Source organism: Ambystoma mexicanum, chromosome 12, assembly GCF_040938575.1.
Source record: "Ambystoma mexicanum isolate Mex_15411 chromosome 12, UKY_AmexF1_1, whole genome shotgun sequence".
Taxonomy (NCBI): Eukaryota; Metazoa; Chordata; class Amphibia; order Caudata; family Ambystomatidae; genus Ambystoma; species Ambystoma mexicanum.
The window spans coordinates 997,658,002-997,684,640 of record NC_090936.1 but is presented as its reverse complement, the minus strand read 5'-3'; the positions used below and the strand labels follow the sequence as shown (position 1 = coordinate 997,684,640).

General features: G+C 45.7%; 1 protein-coding gene across 10 annotated transcripts in view; it reads right to left on the bottom strand.

The window, feature by feature from the left end:
• Positions 1-7,192: 7,192 nt before the first annotated feature.
• SBF1 (SET binding factor 1) overlaps positions 7,193-26,639 on the bottom strand; it is a 2,512,102-nt gene continuing 2,492,655 nt past the window's right edge. For all 10 annotated transcript variants that reach the window (XM_069629502.1, XM_069629505.1, XM_069629506.1 and 7 more), the window contains one exon: positions 7,193-13,381. In XM_069629502.1, coding sequence (XP_069485603.1) covers positions 13,283-13,381 — 99 coding nt within the window. In that variant the 3' untranslated portion in view covers positions 7,193-13,282. The remainder of the gene's footprint in view (positions 13,382-26,639) is intronic.

The window sequence follows — 26,639 nt, the reverse complement described above, 5'->3', positions numbered from 1 at the left end:
AAGTCCACTGCAAGTACACCCACAGGGGTATCCAGTGTCTGGGCACGCTCAATGGCCAGGTGAAGTCTGCGTATGTTCATCCTCGTGGATCTACCGTGCATAAAACCACATTGATCTGGGTGTATTAAGGATGTTATGACCTGTTGTAGTTCAGTGGCCAGTAGTTTCGCCAGTATCTTTGTTTCGCTGTTGATCAGAGATATTGGCCGATAAGATCCGCAATCGTCCGGAGGTTTGTCTGCTTTGGGCAAAACAATTATTGTCGCCTTCCTTAGATCTGCTGGTAAACTGCCTTCGTCTCGGGCATGCAGATACAGCTTAAGTAAATGTGGGGCCACTTCGGTTCCGCCTATCTTCTTCCAAGTTTCAATGGGGAAGCCGTTCGGACCAGGTGTCTTTCCAGATTGTAGGTGCGTCATAGCTGCCACTATCTCGTCTTCTGTGATTTCCATTTCCAGCATGGCCGTTTGTTCTGCAGTGAGAGAAGGGAGGACGATCCCTTCCAATACAGAAGTTTTGGTGGGGAGCTGAGGTGCACTGTATAATTTCTCGTAATATTTAGCAAATTCCTCCGCGATGTCTGCATCTGTTGACCTTGTTTCCGCGTTTTGTGTTCCGATCGCCCTTACATGATTGTGGCCCTCGTCCCTCCGCTCGAGCCACGCTAGCATCTTTTCAGCTTTATCCCCTGTTTCGTAATTTCTGGCTCTCATCGCTCCGTGTGCCCCTTTAGCATTGTCCAGCGCGATGTTCTGCAGTTTTTTCGGAGCTAGGATCAGGGCTCTATTCGTGTCGGGGTTGTCCTGGGTTAGGTGCGTTTCCTCTGCTGATCTGACGTTTGATTCTGCTTCCCTTATCGATTGCAAGTGTGCTTTCTTTTGTGCCGAGGTCCAGGAGATAATCTCCCCATGAATCACAGTTTTATAAGCTTCCCACAGAGTGATGGGAGAGTCCACAGTACCTCTGTTTAATTCAAAGTATGTTGTGCTAGCGTTCTGTAGTCGTTCTACCAGTTCCGGGGATCCCAGATGGTAATTGTTCAATCTCCATACTGGAGGTGGGAGTGGTTTGTATATTGCAATGGACATGAGCAGGGGGGAGTGATCCGAGATACCTCTTGGGAGGTATTCTGCTTGTGTCGCTGTATGTAGAATTGATGCTGGTATAAAAAAATAGTCCAGGCGTGACAAGGACGCATGCACCCCAGAGTGGTAGGAGTATTCCCTGCCTTCCAGGTGGAGATCCCGCCACACTTCTCTGATTCCAAAGGCTTCTACAAAGCTAGCCAGGTTAGTCAGGCGATTTGGGTCACTACTGTGCAGGTGTGTGCGGTCTTGAACATTATCCATTACGTCGTTGAAATCTTCTCCCAGGATCAGGATGTCTGCCGTGTCCATCGTAAGCAGTGGTGTTCTGTCTTCTATCAGCGTGGCTTGTAGTGCGGGTGGTGCATAGATCGCCAGTAGGGAGATCGTTTTGTTCCATAGCGTGAGTGTAAAAGGAAGCCTTTTATGTATCAGGATTATTACCCCTCTGGCTCCCATCGTGAATCCTGCCTGTATTGCTGTGCGGTAGTTGGATCGTTTAAATAGTGCATTGGTTGTGCCGGCTAGGTGGGTTTCAGTTAGGAAAGCTATGTCTGGGCTGTGTCTGTTGAGAAGTTGCCGCACTAATCGTCTTTTCAGACTGCTTCCTAGACCATTTACGTTCCAGGTGAGGAGTTTCAACGTCCGGGTTTTAGTGACTTGTGAGCTCATTTAAGCGTTCGTGGATAAAGTGACAACGATGTTCCATGGATACTGACCATTGTGTGCATGCGCACTGCGGTAGAGAACAGCCCATTTCGCTCCACATTCTTTGTCTTGAGTATTTTGATGTTCCATCGAGTTTGTCCATCCTTTAAACATAAAAACACATACCCAACTCTCCCCTCCCTATACTTCACCCCCAACTGAAGCATTTGTCGCCCCATAGTAACTCAAATTAGCTTCTAAGCAACTTTCAAGAAAGGGTCCTTCTCAGGGGGGGGCCCCTCTTTCTTGCGCCGAATGTTAGTGCTTTGCATGGTGGGGTGGTTCTCATGCTACAGCTGGTGGTGTAGTAACAGTGCGTTCATTTAGTTTAGTAGGGCATTCCGTTTCTTCACTGCAGGATGTTACTTTATTCAGTGCACAACCGGTTCCGCAGCAGGTTCTGGAGCCTCTTGTTCGTTTCATTCCGGATTTCTCCTTGGGGAGGCCCGCTGTGGTCTAGGCCTGGGTCTTCCTCTTTGTGCTCCTGGTCTTGTGGACCAATCTCCATCAATATGAGCCTCGACCCATCTCCAGGCTTCCTGTGGGTCTGTAAAATGAACTGTCGATCCCTTGTGATAAATCTTGAGTTGGGCTGGGAAGAGAAGGCCGTATTTCACTTTCATCTGCGCCAGTTGACTCTTAAGTGGCTCAAAGGATTGTCTTGCGCGTTGCACCTCCCGGGTATACTCTGGGAAAGAAGGCTATTCGCGACCCATTGTGTGTGACTGACCCATGTGAGCGCGACATTTGCAGGAGAGCGTCTCTGTCGCGATAGTTTAGTAATCTAGCTATTATTGTCAGAGGCGGAGCACCTGGGGTCGGTTTGCCCGATGGCATTCTGTGGGCCCTCTCTACAGAGAAAAATTTCGAAAAAGAATGGGTTTCAAAAATGTCAGTCAGCCACTGTTCGAGGAACAACTCTAGGCACTGCCCTTCCTCGCCCTCCGGCAGGCCCAGAATGCGGACGTTGTTGCGACGAGACCTTCCCTCTCCTTCATCCACTCTAGTCTCCAGGGTTTTCAAGCGGGACAGGGCTTGGGACAGCTGTCTGTTTATCCCACTGATATTGTCTTCCGCTTCTGAGATACGGTGCTCGGCTTCACCGGTTCTGGATGTTAGCTTCTGTAAGTCATGCCGCAGGAAGGAGACATCCGCTGCGATGCTATCCATCTTGATTTCCATGGCAGAGTGGGAGCTAGCAATGGCAGCCATGACGTCTCGTAAGGAGAGGGGTACTTCATCCGGCGGAGAGGTCGGTTGTGCAACCACTCCCATCTGAGACGGGGTGGCAGCGACCGCAAATTGGTCCATGCTGCTTTGGGTTGATGCTTTCTTTTGCCTATCTTTTCCCATCTCGATGTGCGTTTGGCGTTGCTGTGGAGGGATCAGTACCGCATGAGCAGTCCCAGTGCAACCGCTGGCCCCCAGCTGGGGTCGGTATCCTCACTGTCGCCCCTTCCCCGTGGCCTCTGCGTTTGTGGCTTGTCTTTCACCGGGAGCAGCTGGCAGGTGGGGTTTGTACTACAGAACCCCGTTCATCTGGGACTAGAAGTGTCCTCCGTAATAGGTCTGATATCCACACCTTCACGAGACCCTGAGAAGGGCCCACGTTGTATCACCAGTCTCCAACCGGGCCCAGCCCCCACTGCTGTGCTGTAGGGCCCCTATGTTTCCCACACCTCCTTTTGCGTAGGGAGAAATCACCCCCTTACTTTGGGTATTGTCCCCCAATGGTTGATTCTTCAGGGAGGTCGGGAGGGCCTAAAGGGGGGAGGAGGGCCCACTTACTTGTCGTGCCTCTGGGTTGCTTCCAGTGTAGTCGCCGGTCCTCCTCCGCAAACCGTTCTCCACGTGGTAGCGCGGGGAGGAGGGTAGGGCATGCCGCGGGATCTTCACCAGGCCTTGGCTGCCATCCCGGATACAAATCGTGGGCCAGCGGCCCACAGCGTGTGCTCATCCGCGCCTTCTGTTCCCACGGTGAGTTACAGAGGATTACTCAGACAGTCAGTGGCGCCAGTTTTGGGGGGGGCAGATACACAAAGCCTGTGGGTCCCGCAAGTGTCAGCGGGTGGATTTGTCGCTGTGTTCCAGCAGCATGGCTGACACCCAGCCGGGACCCGGCACCCCGCGAGGATCTCCCGTGCAGGGAAGGGAGAAAGCACCAGCCGCCGCAGTCGAAGTTCGGCAGGAGGACCTCTCTCTCCTCCGGTCTCTGACTCTGGCCCCCGACCACCAGGGCTGCAGTTATCGCGGCCGACGCCGCTCTTCACCGCCACCACCGCCGGCGCCCCCGGTGCGAAAGGCAGCACTGTTCTCTGCCGGCGAGGATGAGGCTGCACCCCCCGGCCTCACCTCCACTCCTCAGGCGCACAGCTCCTCCGGTCTCTCAGGACGCCACCGGAGGTCCCCGCTCTCCGGATCCAAGGAGGCTCCGGCCGTGTCAACAGCGCACCTCCCCCCCAGCAGACAGGCACAGGGAGTCGGCTCCGCACTGCGCGCATCAGCCACCGTGCACAGGCAGCAGTTGTCGTTCGTCCGCTTCACTGCGACACGGCGCAGACATCTTCCCCCACTGCAGGCGCCAAGGGGTTCTGTCCGTTACAAAAGACGAGTCGAGGTGGCCATCTTGGAGGCGCTTCTCGCTTCTTACGCGCCAAAACTACTTCTTGTCTTAAGACCACAAGGCAGAGGATTTGCGAGTCGAGACTTGACACAGAGCTGCTTCACCCAGTTGTACTTCATAATTCAGGTCGCTACGACCCACCAGACAGGATATTATTGTCAGGATGTTGTCGGCGGCAAGAGGAGCTCACAGGACTCACGTCTTCTGAGCTTCCATGTTGGCCACGCCTCCCATCTTGTCCATGTTGAGGCACAATCAGAAGGCATGAAAAAGGCTTGGAGTGATGACATATGTTATGCTAGTGTGATAGAATTCACCATTGCAATTTGCTTGGTATCTAGGTACTCTGGCACATCTGAAATTACAATGGGACGGGTTTGTTAGTGGGAGGAGTGGGAAAGCGCAAGAGTGCTTTTTTGTGGTGTAGTAGTTTTGGTTTGGAAAAACAGGTTACTGTGTCAGGGTTTATTTCTAGGTGGAGTGGGTTGGAGTGTGTCCAGGAGCTTCAGTCCGTATAGGATGCCTTATGTGCCAGTGGGCTGGAGGTGCATTGGCTGAGGTGAGATTGTTGAGGTGCATTGGATTTCTGTGAGGCAAAACACCTTGGTGTCATCTTCAACACCACACTCTCTCCTTCTCTCCTCACATCACGGACTTTGCCAAAAAGGCCCACTTCCAGCTGCACCTCCTCAGAGCCCTGGTTCTCTCCAGGCTGGACTACTGCAACCAGTGGTCAAGTGTACAAAAAGGAAGTAGTGGAACTATGTTCCCTGCTGGTCTGCCCCTGCTCTCCACAAACCCAATCGCAGCACCCCCTCCCACACACAAACGAAACCCCCAAACCAACACACCTGCTATTTAAGGGAATGCTCAGTACAAGCTTCAACTTCTTCCTACACTTTTATTTTAAAACTAAACCATTACAGAACTGTTTCTTCTTCAAATAAAAGTTTAGGAACAGTGAAACTTAAAAATATAAAGTACAGGAGCACCTCTCCCAACCACCCCCCCCCCACCCACCCACACTTCGAACTCTGACGGCAACAGCTTCTTTCTCAATCTGCCTACCTCTACTCTTCGCCCTCTGCAAATAATCCCTAACAGTACTGCGAGATGTATCCTTGGCCTCAAGCCCAGGGACTGCCTTCTCTCCAGCCCTGAAATCTCTCCACTGGCTCCAGGTGGCTGCAAGGATCAAGTTCAAGACCCTCTGCATTTTCCACAAGTCTTTCTGGGGCCGAGGCCTGCACTACATCCAACTCTCTCTTCTGAAATACCTTCCTTCTAGAGCCCTTTGCTCAACTACCTCCAACTCTTAAGAAGGTCAGACGCTTCTCCAGGCAGCGTGGGGAGTAGATGTCTCTCCTGTGCAGGTGCCTCCTTCTGGAATGGCCTCCATGCCCCTTTCAGACTTGAGCCGGACCACCAGAAGATCTGGAAGCAGCTCAAGACCCTCCTTTTCTCCTTTGCCCCCCCCCCCCTGCTATCTTACCGGTCTGATGCGCCACTGGTTGCTTGGTTCCCTCGAAGTCTCACTGAGTACTAGACTCCTCCATGACCAGTCTTCCTTGCACTGCCTCCTGGCCTACCGCACACTTAGGGGGTGTAACTGTAACCCCTATAGCCCCCCCTGCCTCCTTGCACTTACCAGATCCATGCTGCCCTTCCTGCATTTATTCAGAGCCATGCTGCCCAGGTCTCACTTCCCCTTTTCTCTCCCTTGCACTTACCCCTCTCATTCCCCTTACACGTCTATTGTTGCACTTGCACGATCCGAATGACACAAAGCCTAGTAAGATCGTTTGTCTTGTCCGCCCTATGTCTTCCCTCCCTTGTCTGTTGGCGCCTAGAAACACTTGTGTACAGGCAAGTTATAAATGTCATATCATATTTGGTTTGTAGATAATGGTGTCTTGCAGGAATTCTGCTCCTTGGCTGTGAATTGCTCTGTGTACAATGCAGAGTGACTTGAAGTAAGATCTTTTTCTTGACTATACTCCGATCGGGTTTTAAACTATGTGGAAATACCCGCCATGTGTGAAAATGTAGTACTTGTAATTTATGGGAGATCTACCAAAGGGTAGGTGTGCAATAGTACCGAATGATCAAAGCGCATTGGCCCCCAATTAGAGCTCACATTGAGTTTAATATATCACTCACCCACCAAACTCACTCACCGAAGAATTAACAACATTGCTCCGACATACCTCAGCTAACACATTGCCAAAAGACCCAAACCACGTTGCCTGCGATCCTCCACCTCCCTAACTACATGAGCTTTTCCAGAGAGAGTAGGCAGAGTTAGCGTCAGTCATAGCTCCCACACTGTGGAATGTCCTGCCTCCATGCAACCAAGATGAGCCCTCCTGCCTCAACTTTCGAAAACAACTTGAAACGATTCTGTTTGACAAATATGCCTAAATGTTGTCACATTTAATTACTGTATTACTGCATGAACTGTACTTAATCCTAACTAGTGCTGTGATACTTCCGGGTCTGGGTGCGATCAACAAATTTAATAAATAAATAAAGCTGGAAAAATCACACAGGGGAGTAGGAATGGGTAAAGCTGGAGTATTAGTATTCCTTACAGTGCTCCAATATGTATAACAATGGGTTGAACGTCATTTTTGCTATCACTCTATGTAGGCACGTGAGGCTGCAAAGTGAGGTCTGTTCACAAAACGAAGTACTAGCTGTTACTGCTTTGCACTAGGTGATTTGAAAAATGTATCCATTTACATGCAGATTGAAGAGACGACAGGTGGAACAATAGGGTTTCATTTTTTTTTATTAAACCTCCATTAGTTATTCTCTTGATATAATTGGTGCTTGTTTTCCCATTGCTAGGCACAGGACAAGTGCTCCGGTAGGCTTTTCACAATGTACAAGAAACGCCAAAGATCCTACAGATGGTGGGAGGATTACACAAAAACCCAGCAACTCTTACATCAACTACCGGCCAAGGAGTGTTGAAGTGGGTGTGAGTGATCCACCCCAAATTATCTTTATAATACAAGGAAAAAAGAAACTGGGGGAGAAGAGTTAAGACTATGTACACAAAATACATTGTATTACTGCAATAAAACATGTTCTTTAAAAACTTGACAGTCAGAGGTGGGAAGGAGGTCTTTGTGGTTGAAAAGTGCAAGATGGGAAGGAATTAAATAGAAAAATTCAAAGCATTTTTCATGGCCTTTCACAAATAGGGAGCAGACAGTCCTACAATTGCGCCTGACAGCATAGGTGAAGGGTCACCTAATGCAGCTTGGTACATGCATTCTCTCACTCTCCTAGCATCACTGTGGCATGGCTCCCACCCAGAGAAGAGGACAGACCTTCAGGCAAAACGAGGCAGTAAATATAAAAGGCTAGTAGGTCTGGAAGAGAGTCCGGTGCATGTCGAACAAAAACAGATAAGATCTGCCTCTGCCCCTTTCTAGCACCTTTCTGAAGCCCTGGCCTTTCAGGAAACCTCACCATTGTATGTAGCACTGCATACTACCAAGTTCAATTATTTCTTTTTGTGTCATTGTAGAGAACAATTGTAAGCTCTTTTGTGAAACAGATGGTACCCATGTTAGCTTGTTTAGCGTATCGACCCCAGCCTCAGAAACTTTTTCCCCAATACAGGCCATCCTCCACATGCCAAGACAATTATTCAAGTGTATTGAAGTTAAACATTTAAAAAGATATACAAATACTTATTTTCCCCACAGATTGCTCATCAAGGCTGAGATTGGCACCAGATCGCCAATGCAAGACTGTTTTCTCCTTGTAATAAGTAAGGAGTCCTGCCCTTTGAGCCATGTTTTAACAGTCTCTACAGCACACTTCTCATGCGGCATTACGTTTGTCATTAGTGCAAGGGGAAAGTTCAATACTAATCGCTGTCATACCTATAGAGGTGTGTCTAGGAGCATAGTCTGCTGCATGTTCTATATTGAATGTTAGAAACAGGTTGGCATGGCCTTGCTTTTCACTGCAATATCTTCTGCCTTGTTGTAAGGGTCATGATTGTGTGGTTTGCCACCAGCATACTCTTGCATGCAATCAGTGTGGAGCTGGAGTAAAGGCATGGCTTTATGGACCAACTATCATGCACTTGTCTGGTGGGTTCAGCTTTGGTGCTAGAAAGTTTGTATACTCTCACATTTGTTTTTTTTACAAGCTTTCAAGGTGTCTCACTAGTACTCCCTCTGCCTATCACAACAGCCAATCTTGGGGGTTTGTGGCGATAGACAAGTTTCCTGTCCTCACTAAAGCTTTAGCTTTTATGAGCAGCGATGCGTTTTGAAAATTAAATTTGAGTCTCTTTGGGTGACCATTTTACCACCAACGGTTGCTGCTGCTAGTAATGCCTGATTGAGGCATAACACAAAAAGACAGACACCACAAGTGAAGTTGGAGAGGAATTACTTAAATACCAACTAAGAGGCTGTGGACAGGCCAATTTAAAAATACAAAACATTTAAAACACTTCAAGTGGTGCCTGCATAAGCCAAATTAAATGCTATAGGATCTTATGGTCACAAGGTTAATACGCTATTGCAGCCCTGGCATGTTTAAAAGGGGTTAACTATGTCCTCTTGTTGGTTGAAAAGTAGCAAGTTATATTCTTTCTTTCAAGGGAATTCAATGATGCAGTGCAGCTGGCAATGGTGGTGCCAGTGCTTTGTAGGAGAAAAGACCAAGTTATCTACGAACTGGGAGAAAATATGTCTAGAGAACTGTTTGAATGTTTAAGTGTCAACACTACACTTGGGGAAAACAATGCTTGCCCTTTTTAAAGGCAGGTACAAGGAAAATCATATTTGCACAGACATCAATAAATTACAGGTGAGTAGAACAGTTCCTATTTACAAGTGTACAACATTTCTCAAGGACTCCTAAGAGCTGCAAGCGACCTGGTGAAAGTATTGGGATTTATGGGATGCTAAATGTGGGGATGGAACCATCGCAATATTAAACTTGCTGTAATCAATGCCCATTGATACCGATAAAGCCTGCTATTGATATACCTGTGATCAAACGCAGAGTGTGGAGGAAACTGAGGGCACAAGGCGCTATTACTGGTCCCATCAATTTCCTACAGAGATCAACTCAATGACTTGCCATTGTTCCCTTATGATTTCTCCATGTGACATCATGGAAAATGTGTCCGTATCCGCAATCCTGTGTGATCGAAGAAATTAAGCATTTGCCACTCAGATGAGTGTTTGGACATTCTTTGCCAAATTGCTTTCTCTGCAGCCCAAAAACAAGCATGTTCAATAACACGTGACCAAAACTCAGGAAGCACGATCTAGTGATGCGTGCATGCTTGTGTCATCTGAATTGGCAAATAAAATCTAATGTAATAAAGGTAATCCAATTAAGACTGCTTACACTTATGTTCCACCTAAAATCCGTTTAACAGCCTGTGCTACACTGGGACCCACCTTGTTCCTAAAACACAGTTCCCATAGATTCCTCAACATCACCATTACTGCGCCCTAGTTGCTCTCCTTTCTCAAGACTGTTCTTTAAACAAGCAGTATTCCCAAAATGTCTCCTCAGTGTTGCAACCAGAGTATAGATTCTTACAGATTTATACAATTAGAACATATTTGACTCCCTTCTGTTCCAATACTGCCAAGCACCCACTGCCCCACTAAGTTTAGAAGGACCTGCTAAGCCATGCCTTCATATGTCACCCCTATATATTTGGAAACCATCATTAAAGGCTGTCTCCGCCCATAAAAAGACCTCAGGAATGATACCACTGAATCAGAACCAGACTTTCATGCTCGGATCTTATCATGCAATCCCACATCATGCAACATAGAGATGGCCCACTTTCATGAATCCCAAACCAATTCAACATTCTCATTCAGGAACTACTGCACACCAGGCCAGCCATGCTTGTACAAGCCCATCACCCCAATTAGACTTGTTCCTTTGGGAATCCATCACCCAATTTGATCCAGACACTCTTGACCAGTCCAATACACATCTGCATTATGGATGCAGCCCTCAATCGTACAAAGGGATGTGGGTTGGTACTATTATATTCCTGGAACAGATTCACACCAAGCAATATTCCTTACTAGCCTTTAAACAGATTGCATTGCTCCATTCACCCCATCACATTGGTGGGTACGCTCACCTCATCATAACAAGGCCTGCATATAGGTAGGCTCCTCTTGTGCCTAGTTTAATCAGGCCTATTCAGCCTCACATTCCAGTATGCCCATAGGCCCTAAATGGATGCCCAGTTATCTCACCCAGTCCCACTGTGGGATGTCTAGCCATGTCTCCAGATGCCTAATAACCCCAATATCGTGCTGGAAAACATGCATTTACAAGTTTGAATCCTCCGATAAATGTAGCAAGTTTGGAACATTTACAAAATAATTTTCCCATCCAAACCTGACTCACACTTGAAGGGGTTGGGCACTGTCCATCAAATCACATCTAACTATTATCATCACCTTTAATGAGGTCAGTAAATGGCCTCAAGACCCTTACTCTTACAAATCCTCAACAGATGTACACTATGGTTCACACTGACACTGTCAATTATTCCCAAACCGGAACCTAACCAAATGTAGAGTCAACATTAAAGGATGATTTACTGAAGAAGATTAGCATCATGGATTAAGTCACAGAGTGATGAAACAAGATAAAGCAGCAAGCCTTAACTGGTGTCTTCTATAATTCTCTCTTGCTCTTTCAGTTTTTCTGGTCTGTTAAGTACTTGGTTGGATCAGGGGAGTTTATAGATACATTAATGCATAGCATCAATGTCAAGACCCAGAATCTAGTGTGCCATAACTCAATCGCTTGCATCCAGAATTTCCTCTATACAATCCTAAACATACATCGAAGGGTAAGAGTACTACAATCAGATTATGCTGTCACCCAGTCCATTCAAGATACCTTACCAAACACTTCAGTGCCTAATTATGACTAAACATACATTCAAAGGTTACCTTTATCCCTCTCTCATTAAGGCACACATGGAAAGATACTTATGTAGTCTCAACTAGACTAATATTTGAACCTCAATTAAACAATGGCCTCTAGATGCACATCAAAGAAGAGCTAATGCAATCTAATATGACGCACAGCCATCAACATACTCAGTCAATTCCCTTCAACGCTCCCATTCAGGCAGGCCTTCCAATATTTTTAAATAGGCCAATACCTCAAAATGATTCTACCATTGGAGTGCATCCACCAAACTTAGAAGAGCATTGCATTGGTATCTAAGCCAATAGAGAGCCACATTAAAACCAAGCTTGCATTCACGGATTGTTTCAACTAGACCCAACCAATAACACATAGACCAATTCAGTTTTATGCCCATTGAGAGCCAACCAAATAACCACCACATTTACATGAAGGAATACTTTTCGCCCAGCCTAAATTGGACATGTAGGAATGCTCTGGTATAATCCTATCTAAGCCAATATACAGGAATGACTAATGCAACCTCAAACATCTCATTCTGTAAACCTTTCACCTAGCTCTACATCCAAAAATAACACTCGCTGCTATCAAGAGTCTACGAAGTCCAGAAGGTCAGTGGTTGGTTCCATCCCAGGCTCAGGGGTGTGGCAGGCCTTTCCTGGTGGAGGGAGATTTAAGCAGCTAAACCCATAACACCTTCTCTCCTCTAGCATTTTATACAATTACAAACTATACATACAAAATAATTAATGATGACTGCGTGATTACTTGGGTTTATCATTGTATCACTTGAATTTCTTTGTCGTAGGGAGAAGCAGAACCCAATGTTCCCTCCTCACAAACAAACAGGATACCCTGTCTTCCAAGAGTGTGCCGTCCAGCTGACACTTTGCTTTTAAAAGAGATAGCCTGCTTATCCTACACCTCACAGGCTTTGTTCAACAGGCTTTCCAGCGTGCTTGTCCTTATGCGTCTGTACAAGGACGGTGAACACCAGGACTCTGCAGCACCGGGAACACTTGATGTCTTTATGTGTAGAAGGGAGGAAAACGGCTTTACTAACACTGAAAGCATTGGGGGATATTATAATAGAAAAGAGAAACATGACCTTTAACCTTTCCTCATACCATAGCATCAGCCTATTCTCCCACACATGCAGAACATTGTGTTAGACTGAAGCACAATGTCTCTCTAAGGCTCCCCTTTACATCCTGTGACTCATCCCATGCAGTTAGATTTTCGGCTACGGCTCAGAGGGTTGAAGGGAGTGGTGTGTATGACCAGCATATCTTTAGAAGTTAAAGTAGGCCCGGGCAATTCAAGCTTTCCCTACAAGAGTGGAACCTCCACATAATGCCAGGACAAAGCTTGACTTGAAACACTTAGCTCATAGCCTTTACCTCTGGTCCAAATAATGTACAAAATATCTAGAGATGCTTGAGGGATAGCACTTTTGTGTATGGCATTTGCATATTTCCCAAAATATGGACTCAGCAGTGTAACAGATTGGTGCCACCTCCCTGCTGCAACTGTCTCCCCTAAGTCCCTCTTCACCGAGGTCCAAGCATATCCAAACCCACTGAGTGATGTTCAATGAGGTGAAATATTGTCACTGTAGTCACTGTAGTGGGCCCACAAATGAGCCAGTGTGGAACGTAGTTCAGCTAAAAAGACATCTCTCACAGAGAATAATCCTCCTGTCCTCATCAGTCTTTCACCAGACATTAATGTCAGGATTGCTGAATTTGTTAGGGTCTGCGCGCTTTGGTCCAGACCCTGGCCTGTACATCAGGGAGTGAAGTACAAGTTCCCACAACCTTCTCCGGTCGGAAGAGCTCTGGTCCTCTTCTCGAGACTCCCTGCAACAGGACGGGCGGAAGTGGTGCTGGGGCAGGTGCTGCACAGCACAAAATCACGCATCTGACAAACATCCTTGGATTCTGTCGATCCACTGCTGTGCATGTACCACATCCTGGGCACAGAAATTGTAAACTCGTTTTGTTGTCTTCAGCTGCAGAAAGAAACAAAAAGGACAACAGTGAGAATGTGAAAACTTTGAAAAAGGCAGTGGTAGACACTAAAGCCTACATCAAGTGTTAAAGCAATGGTAGAGTTATAAAGCAAGTTGTGTTTACATTGTTGCAGTAAGCAAGGAATGGATTATTAGGGCAGCCTGGTGGCCCTTTTTTGCACGATATCCATGCATGTACACCAAGGTTTAGGAGGGAGAGGATGTTTTGATGAAGAGCTAAACAAATAGCCAGTTTCATAAACATTACACAGATTCTCTCAATTCATAGTTCATACATAACCCCACGTTGAGGGAACCCCAATGATATGTTGAGGGATGCAAACAATTCACCAACTTTAAAAGGTCAGGTGGTGAATTCTCCTGCTCCCCTTCTAAATCTTCTAAAAGACAATGAACGGTTAGCTTTTTTGGTAATGAAAATCTAGAAAGCGACATCATAGCACTTTTAAGACGATGTCATCACTCCTTTCCCTGAGATAGCCTCTCCTCATGTGGCCATGGGACAGCAGCCGCTACCGGATCCTGACCCTGGGGGGCGGCCATTTGAAGGAGGACCACATGGGGGGAGGCGACCCTCGGGGGGGGGGGGATGTTATGACATCATCAGGTGAGACATAGTATCCCCAGTAATGTTCTTTATTTGGATTCTTCTCCCGCAGATTCATCACCCCCATCCGTCCCCACTGAGAAAGTGTTAGCAGTTGGTGTATGTCTGTTCTCGGGAGAGGGGAGTCTTAGTGATGGTCCTAGAGTTGGGTTGCTCTTCTGGCTAGCAAGCCGTATGCCTCTAAAAAACCCAAAAAATAAAAAAATAAAACAAATAGTAAGAGTGTTTCTACAAATTCTGCGTATCCCGATGGGGATCCTGGTTTTCCAACCTCTATTCCTCATACCTTAATGGCATACTGCCATCACCCCCTTCAACAATTTGACAATTTCACGGACAGTACTACTCCATATCAGATGGCAAATAAAAAACCAAAATCTGAGACTAAGAGGCAAGGACCAATAATGATTACTCCTAATGAGAACCAACACTAGCAGTTAGCTGGAAGAATCCAACTGGCCCGACACGGTTTAAAACCTTGCTGGGAAGAGAAGTATGGAGTTGGTTGTCGTCTTACCCAGCTGCGGTGAGGACAGAAAAGGATAGAGACCGGGAGGACAGCGGCTGGTGGTGAAGGAGATTCACTGCTCCCGACGCGGTCCTAGACCGCCAGAAGAAGCAGACTGTCTTGCCAATTCGTGGCAGGCCAGAGAACGTTGTTCGGAGAGGTTTACGGGTCGAAGCACTGCCACGTGAATCCGAGAAGAGAAAAAGCTGCCAAGTGGGGCCAGGTGCGTGGTGGACGCTGACGAGCAAACAAAGCGTTCTGCAGACCTGACGACAAGCTGCAGACCGACACGGGGGATGCAAGTGACCCTGAAGCTGCTGCTGAGAACCGGTGAGCCCACTCAGAGGGATGGGGCCGCTGGGGTGCTTTGGAGGGTTGACCGTGTACCCAAGAAAACACAGTGTGAGAGCTGGGGAACGCCTGAGCAAAGTAATAGGGTCCCTGGGACATTTGACTGCAAGATAAGAAGTCCATGGGAATGGGTCTGAGACCCACAGCCAAATAAGAAAAATACATGTGGGGAAAACAGTGTGGCAGAAAGAAAGGGAAATTAAATTAATGTTAAAAGAAAGTCCTGGCAGGAAAGTATACCGGGCAAAGCCAAGTGGGTGACGTGAACTGCATTGAATGTGGAAAGGAACCTGGCGGGAGAGTATACCAGGTGTGTCTGAGTCAAAGGCTTCCAAGAAGACCCATACCCTAAGGATTATGAACTGCAGTGATAGTGGAGAGGATAGAACCTGGCAGGAGAGTATACCAGGTGTTTTTTTGTGTCTGGGACCCACACCCAAATTGCATCAAGAAAATATATGACAGAACCTGGCAGGGGAGTTTCTTTTGTGTGTCAGAGAATCCCAGAGAAGATTCATACCGTTAGGATGTCTGTATTACGTTGAATGTGAAAAAAGGACTTTGGGAAGGGAGACATTTCCCCTAGAATACATTGAAACTCCAAGAGGACGGAGTTTACTACTTGACTTACAAAGAACTTGGTTATTCTTTAAAAAAAAAAGATTACCATTTTCACATCTACAGAACAATAAAACAACCGCTTGTCCCTCTACCTCCCACCCCCTTGTTCACCCTCGCCATGCCCGACTTTGATCAGTTAGTGATATATGAATTGTCACTTCCAAATAAGGTCCAGTGCAGAGATGTTTTTATGGGAGTGCAAAAGGGGCAAGAGCCCCGGGCCCCCACCCTGTAGGGGGCCCCACATGGTTGCCTGATTGAAATCAGCCAGTGCCCATTTGTTTTGTGTGTATATATAATTGTTCCCATTGATATATTGCACACCACAAAGTCATTTGTTCTTTGCAGATTAATTGCTAAACCTCTTGAAAACCATAGCTTCTAATTTGTATTCACATCTACACAATTTGTCTGCATGGTTCGGCACTTACACTTTTAATGAGACTGCCAACCTGAGGCATCTCTCTATGCTGGGGTATGTGTGCCTTTTTCATACAGCTACTTATCTGTGGCCTGCATTTGAACTACACCTTTCTCATGGCTGCTATTTCTAAAAATGTTCCTGTACCTATGCTTGAACACAAATAACCTCGTCCTGGACTATTCCAGCTAGTCTGAAGAGGGTAAGGAAGACTGGTATGGAGTCCCATGCATATTTTCATTGCTGCATGACAAAATATCAAGCTGGAGGTTTTCATCGCAATGTGGGGGCGGCGACCAGGGATTTTGTATCCCAAAATGTCTTTGGATCAGAGGGGGCCCCAAAGGAGTCTGTGCCCCGGCCCCAAGATTCCTTAAAATGGCCCTGGTCCAGTGTCTACATTATATCTAGTATTCCCAGGTTTTGGGGGCACCATTGTAGCATATAATCTCCCCTGAGGTAGTCCATTATCATTCCCCAGTCCTGACGGAATTTGTCTCTGTCACCCAGTATCGCATATGTAATCCATCCCATGGCTACTATCCCTCACACCTTATGGAGCCATTCTATGTTCGTGGGAGGCGCTTTTTGCTTCCATTTCCTTACCAAAACTAACCAGGCCGCTATTAATAGTATCATAAACGCTTTGCGCTGAGGTTTCTGTGGAATTTGGAACTCAGGGTCAAAAAGACTGCACATCCATTCCATCAAAGAGTAGGTTGGCGGCCCGCACACCATCCGTCTGTATCTGACCACGAACGCCCTCCCAAAAGACTTTCAGTATTAGGCAGTCCCACCATATTTGTCTCCAATCGCCCCTCCCCGACCATCCACTCCAGCATTCTTATGTTACCCCTGGATACATTGAGTGCACTTTTTTTGGAGTATAGTGCCACTGTAACATTATCTTGTACCATGCTTCTCTAGCTTTGATGGATCTAGTTGATTGCAGTATTTGTTCCCAAAGGATTTACCAGTGTTTTATAGGTATTTCTTCCCCAATTGTCTTTTGTCATCGCAACATATATGTCCATGTACGGTCTGGGCCCTCCCCCTGTAGGATCGCATATAGCTTTGACACCAACTGTTTGCCCCCCGCGTGTGTTGTAACACACTTCTCAAATGGAGTCAGATCCCTTTGCGCTGCCCGTTGTATATCAGGTTGTTTCAACCAGTGTCTCAACTGGTAATAATCCAGCCTATCTTTTTCCATCAGCCTAAACTGTTGTTTACGATCCTCAAGGGACCAGACCTCTCCTGCCTCCATCATGTCTCCCACCTTTGTGCACCCCACTTTGCAAAGGAGCCCAGGCACATTCCCGGGGAGCACACAGATTTCCAAACAATGGGGTAAACAGAGGTGGATTTGTGGTCAGGTGAACCTGTCTAAGGAAGCGATCCCATACATCGCAGACTACCAATAATATCTGTCTCAAGCCTACATTCCGGGTTCTGTCTTGCCTATGTAACCAAAGTAGTCCCTCTAAAAGAGTGAGTCCCTGCTACTACCTGACCCATCCTAGCCCATGGCTTAGACACGTCGTTGGACGGCCATTCTCGTAAAACCCGCAGTTGGGTGGCTGCATGATATTTGGCAAATTCCGGAAGATCTAGACCCCCCTTTAATCTAGGAGCCATCAAAGTCTCCAGGGCTATTTTGGGGTGTTAGTTTTGCCATATAAATTGTGATACTAACTTGTTGACTGCCTTAAAATACGATTTTGGAACCTTAACAGGGAGTGCCTGGAAGTGGTAAGGTAATCTAGGAAGCATGATAATTTTTATTGTGGCTATCCTCCCCAATCATGATATGCTCAGAGGGGTCCATCTGTTTAAATCTGCCTTTATTTTGGAGCAGCACCCGTATAATTTGCCCCATCCATGCTTGTGATAGAATTAGTTAGGTTTACCCCCTATGTAGGCAATCATATCCTTAGTCATTTTAAACTAGGATAACTTTGGCAGATTTATTACCTGATTTTTGGTAAGCCCCAAGCTTAGCAATTCAGATTTGGCCATATTGATCTTTAGCCCTGCGACTTTCTTAATATTGGAGAGTTCTATTAGCAGTGCCCGTATTGAAGCTTCTGGTTGTATCAGGGTCATCAACATATTGCCAGCGTAGAGTGCTATTTTATGCTCCTCTTCCCCAAAACGTATCCCCTGTATATCTAGATTTTGCCTAATGGATATTAGAAGCGGTTCTAAGTACACTGCATAGATCAGTGGGGAAAAAGGGCACCCCTGTACCTCGTAGGATTTGCACCTTTTCCGTCAGGCGTGAGTTAATAGAGAGCCCCATTGTGGGCAAAGTATAGTTAACCTTAAACGTTTCTACGAATCTAGGGCCCATCCCCATACTTTCTATTGCCTCAAATAAGAATGACCATTCGACGCGGTGGAAAGCTTTTTCTGCATCAACCGATATCAATACCACCGGAACCCGGCAATGCGCCACTTTTAGTATTATCCCACATATGCCCCCTTATAAACCAAGATTGGTCTGTGCCAACCAGGTCAGGTAGGAGAGCTGATAATCTGGCCGCCAGGACCCCTGTATAAATCATCCAAGTTTAATAGTGCAATGGGCCGAAGGACGCACAAATCGTTGAATCTTTATTGGGTTTGCTATGCACCACTACCTTAGCTTCTGCCACTGAAGGGTCACTGTTCCGCTCTGGCCAAATGAGTTGGAGACGCGCTAGCCTCAGGCTTAGTTGTGTACGGAATTGGATAGAAATACGGCGTCTATTCATCTGGTCCGGGAGTTTTCTTTTCGCGGCAGACCCTCAATTACAGCTTCCACTTCTTCCCCAGTAATTTCTTCTTCCAGGCGCTCCCCATCAGAGGGTGCCAGTTTCCGCATTGGGACCTGTCTAAAGTGTTTTTACTGCCTGCTGGTCAGGATTGTCTATTTTATACAGAGACCTGCAGAACTCCTCAAAGGATTTCAATATCGTCTGTGTCTCCATTGCTGTCGACCCATCCGGTTGTTTCATGGTCGTTATGGTACGATTCGCCTCCGCCCGTCTCAGCTGCCTGGATAAAAGCCTATGCGCCCTGTTCATATTTATACAGTAACGCTGTCTTGAATACAATAAAGATTGTTCTGCCCTGCACGAGCAAAGTAGTTCCAATTGGGCTCTAAGTTCTTTCAATTTCTTGTATGTAGCTCAAAATTTTTTCCCTGTTAAGTTTGGCGTAGTCACCCGTATCTGGGATTCTAAATCTACTCCCATAGCTGTTCTTTGTTTCTGTTTTTGGGACTGAAGAGCTACGATTTCACCTCGTATTACCACTTTAAATCCCTCCCAGATGCCTTCTTGTGTCGCTTCCTGATTCTCGTTATCTGCAAAATACTCATCTAGTCTGCCTCCCATTCTCTCCACCACAATTTCATCTGACAACAGCTCTCAAGGAAACAACCAGGCCCACAGCCCTCTATTTGGTTCCCATCTCTTTATAGTGATCGTCAGGGGAGCATGGTCAGATAATGAAATTGCTCCCAAATTGACATACTCTACTTCTCCCAGAAGAGCTGCTGACATTCAGACATAATCAATTCTAGACAAGGTCTGGTAAACAAGTCAATCCAATTTCCTCCCCTTTCTCCACCCGCCAAACATCATTAAGAGCTAAATTGTCAAAGGCCTCCTTTGAACGTTTGGAAGGGGGACTTTCCCCCATGGATGATCACTGAACTTTTATCTCTAATGGGGTCCCATGCCAGGTTGAAGTGGCCAGAGAGGACAATTTCCCCTATTCAAACACTTCCAGTTTCAACATTGCTTCCTGTAGGAAACTTTGTCCTGTATTTGGTGCATATATAGTCCCCAGGGTCTATGCCCCAATTGCACTTGTAAAAATAGCTTATCTTCTAGTGTGTGTAGGACCTCGCTTGAAGTGAGCTCTTAGGGCCCATCAGGACTCCTGCCGTTCTCCCCTGCAAATTTGCTTGGTAGAGTTTTGGTGAAATCAGGGAATCGATTTATCTTTTTTTTATACAAGTCTCCAGGAGCAGTGTTATATCTGCCAACAGCATCTTATTTGCCCGTCTACCTTTTTACATTTTAGGGGGAATTTAATCCCTGTACATTATATGATGTAATTGTAAGCGACATTGTATCCGTCATCGTCCTGCCCCTCTTTTGTACTATCACCGGAACTTTAAAGTGTTTCAAACTTGTTCTGCAGGCATGGGTCACACCCCCTCCCTTGCAACTTCCCCTCCCCTTTCGTTCAGGGACCTTTCCCCTTCCCCAAACTTCGCTAGACCCCAACTCCCCCCTCCCCAACCCTTCAACCACAAACTCCCCACACCCCCTCCCATTTCCCGGTCAGGGCCAGTGTTCCCAAGAACCACCCCAGATGCTATCCTAGGGCTTTGGACCTGGTTCAACCCCAGAAACCTCCCCTGGAGGGGTGAAGTACACCCCCTATCGGATTCCATACCACCTCTCTGATTCCCCCTTCCTCTTAGCCCATTTCGCCCACCATACCATTCTATCCCCAACACAACATCCCCAGGTTCAACCTCCCACATTGCTCCAAGAAACAGTGTGACCAACGAATTAAAATCCGATACCTTATACATTGTCATTTTACTTCTGTGGGGCTTATTTCCTTTCTTTTGGCTAAGGGGCCATTCAGTTTTATGCCTCTGTTACCTCTCCTTCCCCACCCTCCAGACCATTCCCAGGGTTTGATGACTTCTTTGGGGGATGTGGATCTAGTGGTATGCAATTGTTGCCTTTCGTCTTACTCCACATTCATTATTGACGGCCCTTCTTCATTTGTCGTGACTCGCTGCTGCCTGCCTTCCCACATAAAAAGGAGCCAAATGGGAACGTCCACTTGTACGAAATATTTTTTGCTATAAAAAAATTGGTCACTGCGTGCATAGCCTTCTTATTCTGTAGCACGGTTAGCACCACATCCTGATAGAGATGCATCTGGGCGCTGTTGATTGTTATTCCTGGATGTACCCTTGCTGCACAGAGTATTTCTTCCTTCACTGTATATGACGCAAGGGCCACCAAGACATCTCTGTTCTGGGAGAGAACATCTAGACTGTTGCGTTTGCAATGATCGCCAACTAGGGCGGCCATGTTGGAATACTTCCGGTAATGGGAATCTGCCTTACAAAACATGACACTCGTCCCTGGACCTTGACTCTTGGGGCCCACCCTAGGCAGCCGGTCTATCCTCATCTTCTGGTTGCTTCCAAAACATTGTTGCATAGTGTCCCTCAGGTCAGTGTTGAGAATTGCCTCACTCAGACCTTTCACTTGCATTCATATGTTTGACCCCCATTCCTACGTTCACAAAATATGCATTAAGGTTGCCACCTATCGTGATTAGGGAGTGACAATTCGCCTCCCTCCAGTTAACTATGATCCACAATATCTTCATCATGATAATACCAGTACTTATACCTCCTGGGGGATCATATACATTAATAGCCAGGATAGTCCTAGTACATCCCACATCATCAAGTTTGACTTCCCATTAATTTGTATGGGTTTTTTTACTCCAATTAAAAGACCACCATATAGAGAGCCTATTTTCCGCTTCCTAGGCCTGCATTGAATGCTGTGATATCCATCAACACAGACATTATCCATAAACCATGCCTCCTGTAACATAAATAGATCATATTTACTTATATTACACCCATCATTTCAATGAATACAACGTGTATACCCCTAGCATTCCACGATAGAATACCTATGCAGTGACAGTCAACTCAATCCCTTCCCAGTTTAGTGCCTGATAGGGCCCTAGCGAGCCACTCAGATGTTGGACTGAGGGTCTTAGGAGACCAAATATTACGTGTTGTGCATTCTCATTCCGTACAGTTTTAATTGCACTATGCTCCTTTAAGTTCTTCTTTTCATAAGACATAAGGCCTTCGATTCATTCGAAAGGATTTTCAAAAAGTTTTGTGTAAATTCCATAACAAAGACGGCAACTTGGGTTGAATATAAATGAATAAGTGTACCTTTCATGGAAAATTCAATAAAGTCTATGTCTGCTGAGGTTACAAGGCGCAATAGTGTTATTTACGCCGATAGACCTACAATTGCTATTCGATTACGATGAGATTTCTCTTCTCTGATAAAGAGTTTAATGACAAATGATTTGAGTGTCAACATAGCCCTTTTGATTGTATCACTAACAGCATTGAATTACTAACATGATCATCGGTATAAATACAGATCTCCTGCTGATCTACCATAGCCGAATCATTATCAGAGATTTCATCCGTGTTAGGGTGTTCATCCACCGATTCGACAATTGAAATGTGTCGATTGTCTCTTGTTTTTTCCACTTCCTGATGAGATAGAAGCCAATTTTCCAGTGTGGAAGGATTGTGTTTCTTTTCTCTCTCCCCCCTTTTTTTTGCTTGGAACTGCGGCTTCACAAACCTTGTATTTAACATATTTTGTATTCTTTAAAACATACAAAAGTGTCTGGGAGCCCCTCTACCAAGAACGAGCACGGCCAAATAACCTGCTCTATGAGAAGGTGCCCACTCGGGCGGGTCTACAACCTCGTTTTAGCTCCCTGTATCTTTCACAGGGGAGAAATATCCATTTACATATCAGCCTGATATCACCCACTTAGGCAGTCCATCACCGAAAAACTAGGCAATTCTCCTCTGAGCAAAGGTATCAACAGCAACCCCAGATACATGTTTCGGCTTAGTCGGGCCTCATTAGTGATACGTTTTTCAGTAATGCAATGTTGGGCTAATCAAATCGGCATCTTGAAAATCTAGGAAAGCCTCAAAGAGTTCTCTCTTCATGCTGGGTGTGCCTGGAGTTGCCAAGAACACAAGCAGTGGCAAAATAACCAGAGTGGTTTTTGTATAAAACACATTTAATAAATATCAAACAAGTAACACATTTCCTCATTGATAGTATACATTTAATAAAATTCAATTAATGAACTTCAAACTACTGTGAGAAACCTGAGGGTATTCTCACTCCTACTCCCCTAGGATCCTCTGTGCAGGTGGGCAGGGAGCGGCCATCGCTAATGGATTCTGATCCTGGGGGTGGAGCAGCGAGGGAGGATCACCTGGGTGGAGGGCCCTTGAGGTTTGGGAGTGGGGTGCCTTTGGGCGAGACAGGGTATCTCCCTTTCCCTATTGACAACCAATGTAACCCTGCCCCAACCTGTATGGGCTATTATAAGCCAGTTCCCCTCAATCGGCCACATGTAACACTTGACAGTACTGGGACTAAGAAGAGACCACTAAGAGCAGTGAAGACTACACCTTTTCACCACTTTGATACTGGGATGAGGAAGATGCCTACTAAGAGTTGAGGGTCAGGCATGTCCCTTCGATTGTGGTCCGGCTGGGCTAATTGGTCAGCCACACCAGCAGCCTGTCAAGGGGCTGCAGAAGTATACATGGAGATTTGCCAGACAGAACAAGGTATAAGGAGCCTGACACAGGGAGCAACGTGTGAGGAGACAGCCGTGGTAGAACTGGAGCCACAAGAGACAGGACATCGGCAAGAAACCCAGTGGACTTGGGGGACCCGACGCAGATAGGGCGTGTGATTTTCCCAAGCCTGGGAGCTCCCAGACCCCTCAGTGCGCAGCAGGAGCTGCTGTGAAGTCGGAGCGGACGCTGCCCGCGTGCCGACCTAGGCACTGAAGATGCCGTTGTGCAGAGAGAGGCACAAGGCAGGCGAGCTGGGCTTGCACCGGTAAAGCACAGGAGACCCGTGAATGTCGGGAGGGCAGAGAGGCTACAGGGCGCTCCAACAGGATCGCGAGGGAACACAGGTCTGCAATACGGAAACAGCAATGTGTTTATTGAATATCGAACTAAAGAGAAACTTAATTTTGAACTAAATGCTCATTGAATCCCAAACAAAAGGGAAAACTTAAACATTTAAACCAAAAGGTGCAGATTGAATATCGAACTGAATAGAACTTTAAATCTGAACAATAAAAATGCACATTTGAACACTGAATTGAGCACATGTGAAAAGAATTTAATTCAAACATCAAAGTCAACGGTATTAAAAGGGGGGAAGAGTCAAACAGTGAACTTTTAAGAGTGAATGCAGGGTGACAAGACCACATATTGGTAGGAGGTGGAGGACACATGGTGGCAGGGCCACGAGGCTAATAAGGAGAAGCCAACGGAGTGGAAGAATACCCACAAAGCTAAGAGGCCAATAAAAGGAGCTAAGTGAGGGTGACTTGGTGCACAGGAGCAAGTACCAATGAAACCTGAAGACTCTTTTCCTTGGAAAGACTATAACAAGTATAAGCGGCAGAATTGAAGTCTTGGGGAAGGGAACCATGAGGCTTACAAGAACCACACTTGCTTTTTGATTGTGTTACTTGAAACTTGGGGAAGGGAATCCCAAGGATTGGTTCGGGAACTATATCGCCTTGAACTGGGAAAAGGTAAACAGACTTTTTCATGGAACTTTCTTGTGCTTGGGGAAGAGGAGCTGAAAGTAAGGTTTGAGCTGGAAGAAGCTCTGAACTTTGTGTTGAACCCTATTTCCTTTGACATCCCTACACATTCGTTCATTGTAGTTGTGAGGGCAAGGATACATTTTGGACACAGACAGAATTTTGTTGAACTGTGACTCAGACTTTTCTTTGTTTCGTTCAGGTAGGGAAATCCCACGTTAGCATAGGGCAAGTTAGGCCTTCAACCATCCTGACATTTAAGTTAATAAATATCTTTTGTTTGAACTTTAGGTCTGTTGTCTGTGTCTTACTTAGCCATTGACAAACCCAATAGTAACAAGATTTACTGGTTTTGGCATTTAATTGATTAGTACATGGTACATGTTTACACAACCCAATTATAAAATTACATCAATGTTCAACTAATTATCCTCAAAAACCATTAATATGAAACGAATAGCAGCTAAGGTGAAAAAGTCAGGGTACCTTGTAACACCCTTGTCCAAAACCCATTGTCTAAAATTGCATCAAAAGTATACACAAAACGTCCGAAATATTTTGCTCTTAATGGTGTTAAGCCCAGACATTTTAATAGCAGCTGTTTCAAAGATTCAATTGCTTTACTTTGACATAGCCAACTGTATTGGTTCTACAAACTCCTTACCCCACCCCGTCTAGCTCCCGAGACTTCCAACATAGGGTACAAATTAAAACGCAATTTCATAAAACTTCTTCTCCACTCCTCATTCGGAAACTTTAAAAGATAGGTAGTGTCCCCTTAACTCTTCAACAAAGGTTTGATCAATTATGTTCAATCTAGCTACTTGATTAAGAGTTTGAATCCAGTCAGCTAGAAAGAATGTCTTTTTAACCAAATTAGGGTGCTCATTACAGAGCTCGACAGATATGTCGGTCTCTGGGATATTTAGACAACCGTTGTTGCAAATGGCAAGAGACTTAGACGGAGCAACCAAACGTGCCCTATTTATGTCCACATATAGAGAATGTTTGGGGTGGTGGGTGATTACACACTTTTGCATAAAACATCAGAATTTTCCAATTTGCAATGGATGCCAGGGATGACAAACCCAACTCCGAACTCACCGAAATGATTGGTAAGGAAGGAAGACAGTATCTCCAAAACACATCTCCATAATAGACCTAATTTATTTCACCATTTCATATCCTTCATATTTAAGATTTTCGAGCCACAGACTAGGGTTGAGATCACTTTAGATGTATAATAGTTAATCACTGGTACAAGTGAGAATCTATCATAGATTTTATTTATGCGTCTCATTTGAGATGAATAAGCTACCAGCTTCTCTTTCTAACTTATGGTACAACAAGAGTGGTGTGGGTTTTTCCCATGCGGGAAGCCTAGATATTTAAACTCACCCACCACTTCCATTTTGTTCTTATTTTAAGTACCACAAGTTGTTTTTAATTTCCTTTTTCCTCCCTTTCAAGAAGAGAAGGATTTTCAATTTCCCTTCATTCATTCCGAGACCATTCCTTTCCATATTTTGAGTGGCAGCATTTAATAACCGTTTCAACCCTATTGGTGTAAATCCAGGAGAAGCAAGTCATCTGCATATAAATGTCATTGATTATCGCTCTTGCATAACTTGGGGGAAAGCGTCTATCTTTTGTAATGCCCCTCCCCTATGTCTGAGATGAACAAGCTAGAGAGGTGAGGGGCCAGGACGCAACCATGTTTCAGGCTGTTAAATGTTTGAAATCAGGTAGCTACCACGCCATGTTTAGGCATACATATGTATCGGTGTATAGGTCCACCATCTGTCCCAAAATGAAAAACAGCCATCCCAAATGTTTAAGTTGGTCCCATAATCTTTTTACATTTACATTTTTGAAAGCCGTTGTTCGGTGTATGAATGTGGCATATAGAACTCGGTTTTCTAACCAAGCCTCCTGTTGGAGCAATTTAATAACTAGACCAGCTGAGGGCTGTTCATAGCTTCTTCTGATAGCCTGATTGCATTTTGTCAATTCTTCCTGCATCATAGGACCAGGCCTTTAAGCTTTCAAATATTATAGAGGCACGTATTTTCCTATGATAGCCAGGAGACCATTTGGTCTATTATTATTGGGGAGGTTTCTATTGCCTTTTATTAACAATAGGTATAATGTACAATGTTTTCCAAGAAGCTGCTATTTGCCTCTACCTTTTAACCTTAGAGAACAACCTATACATAATGTCTGCCGATAACAGTGGGACACTCTTTATGGTCAAATGAAATTGGAGCCAGCAGCTCTCGACACA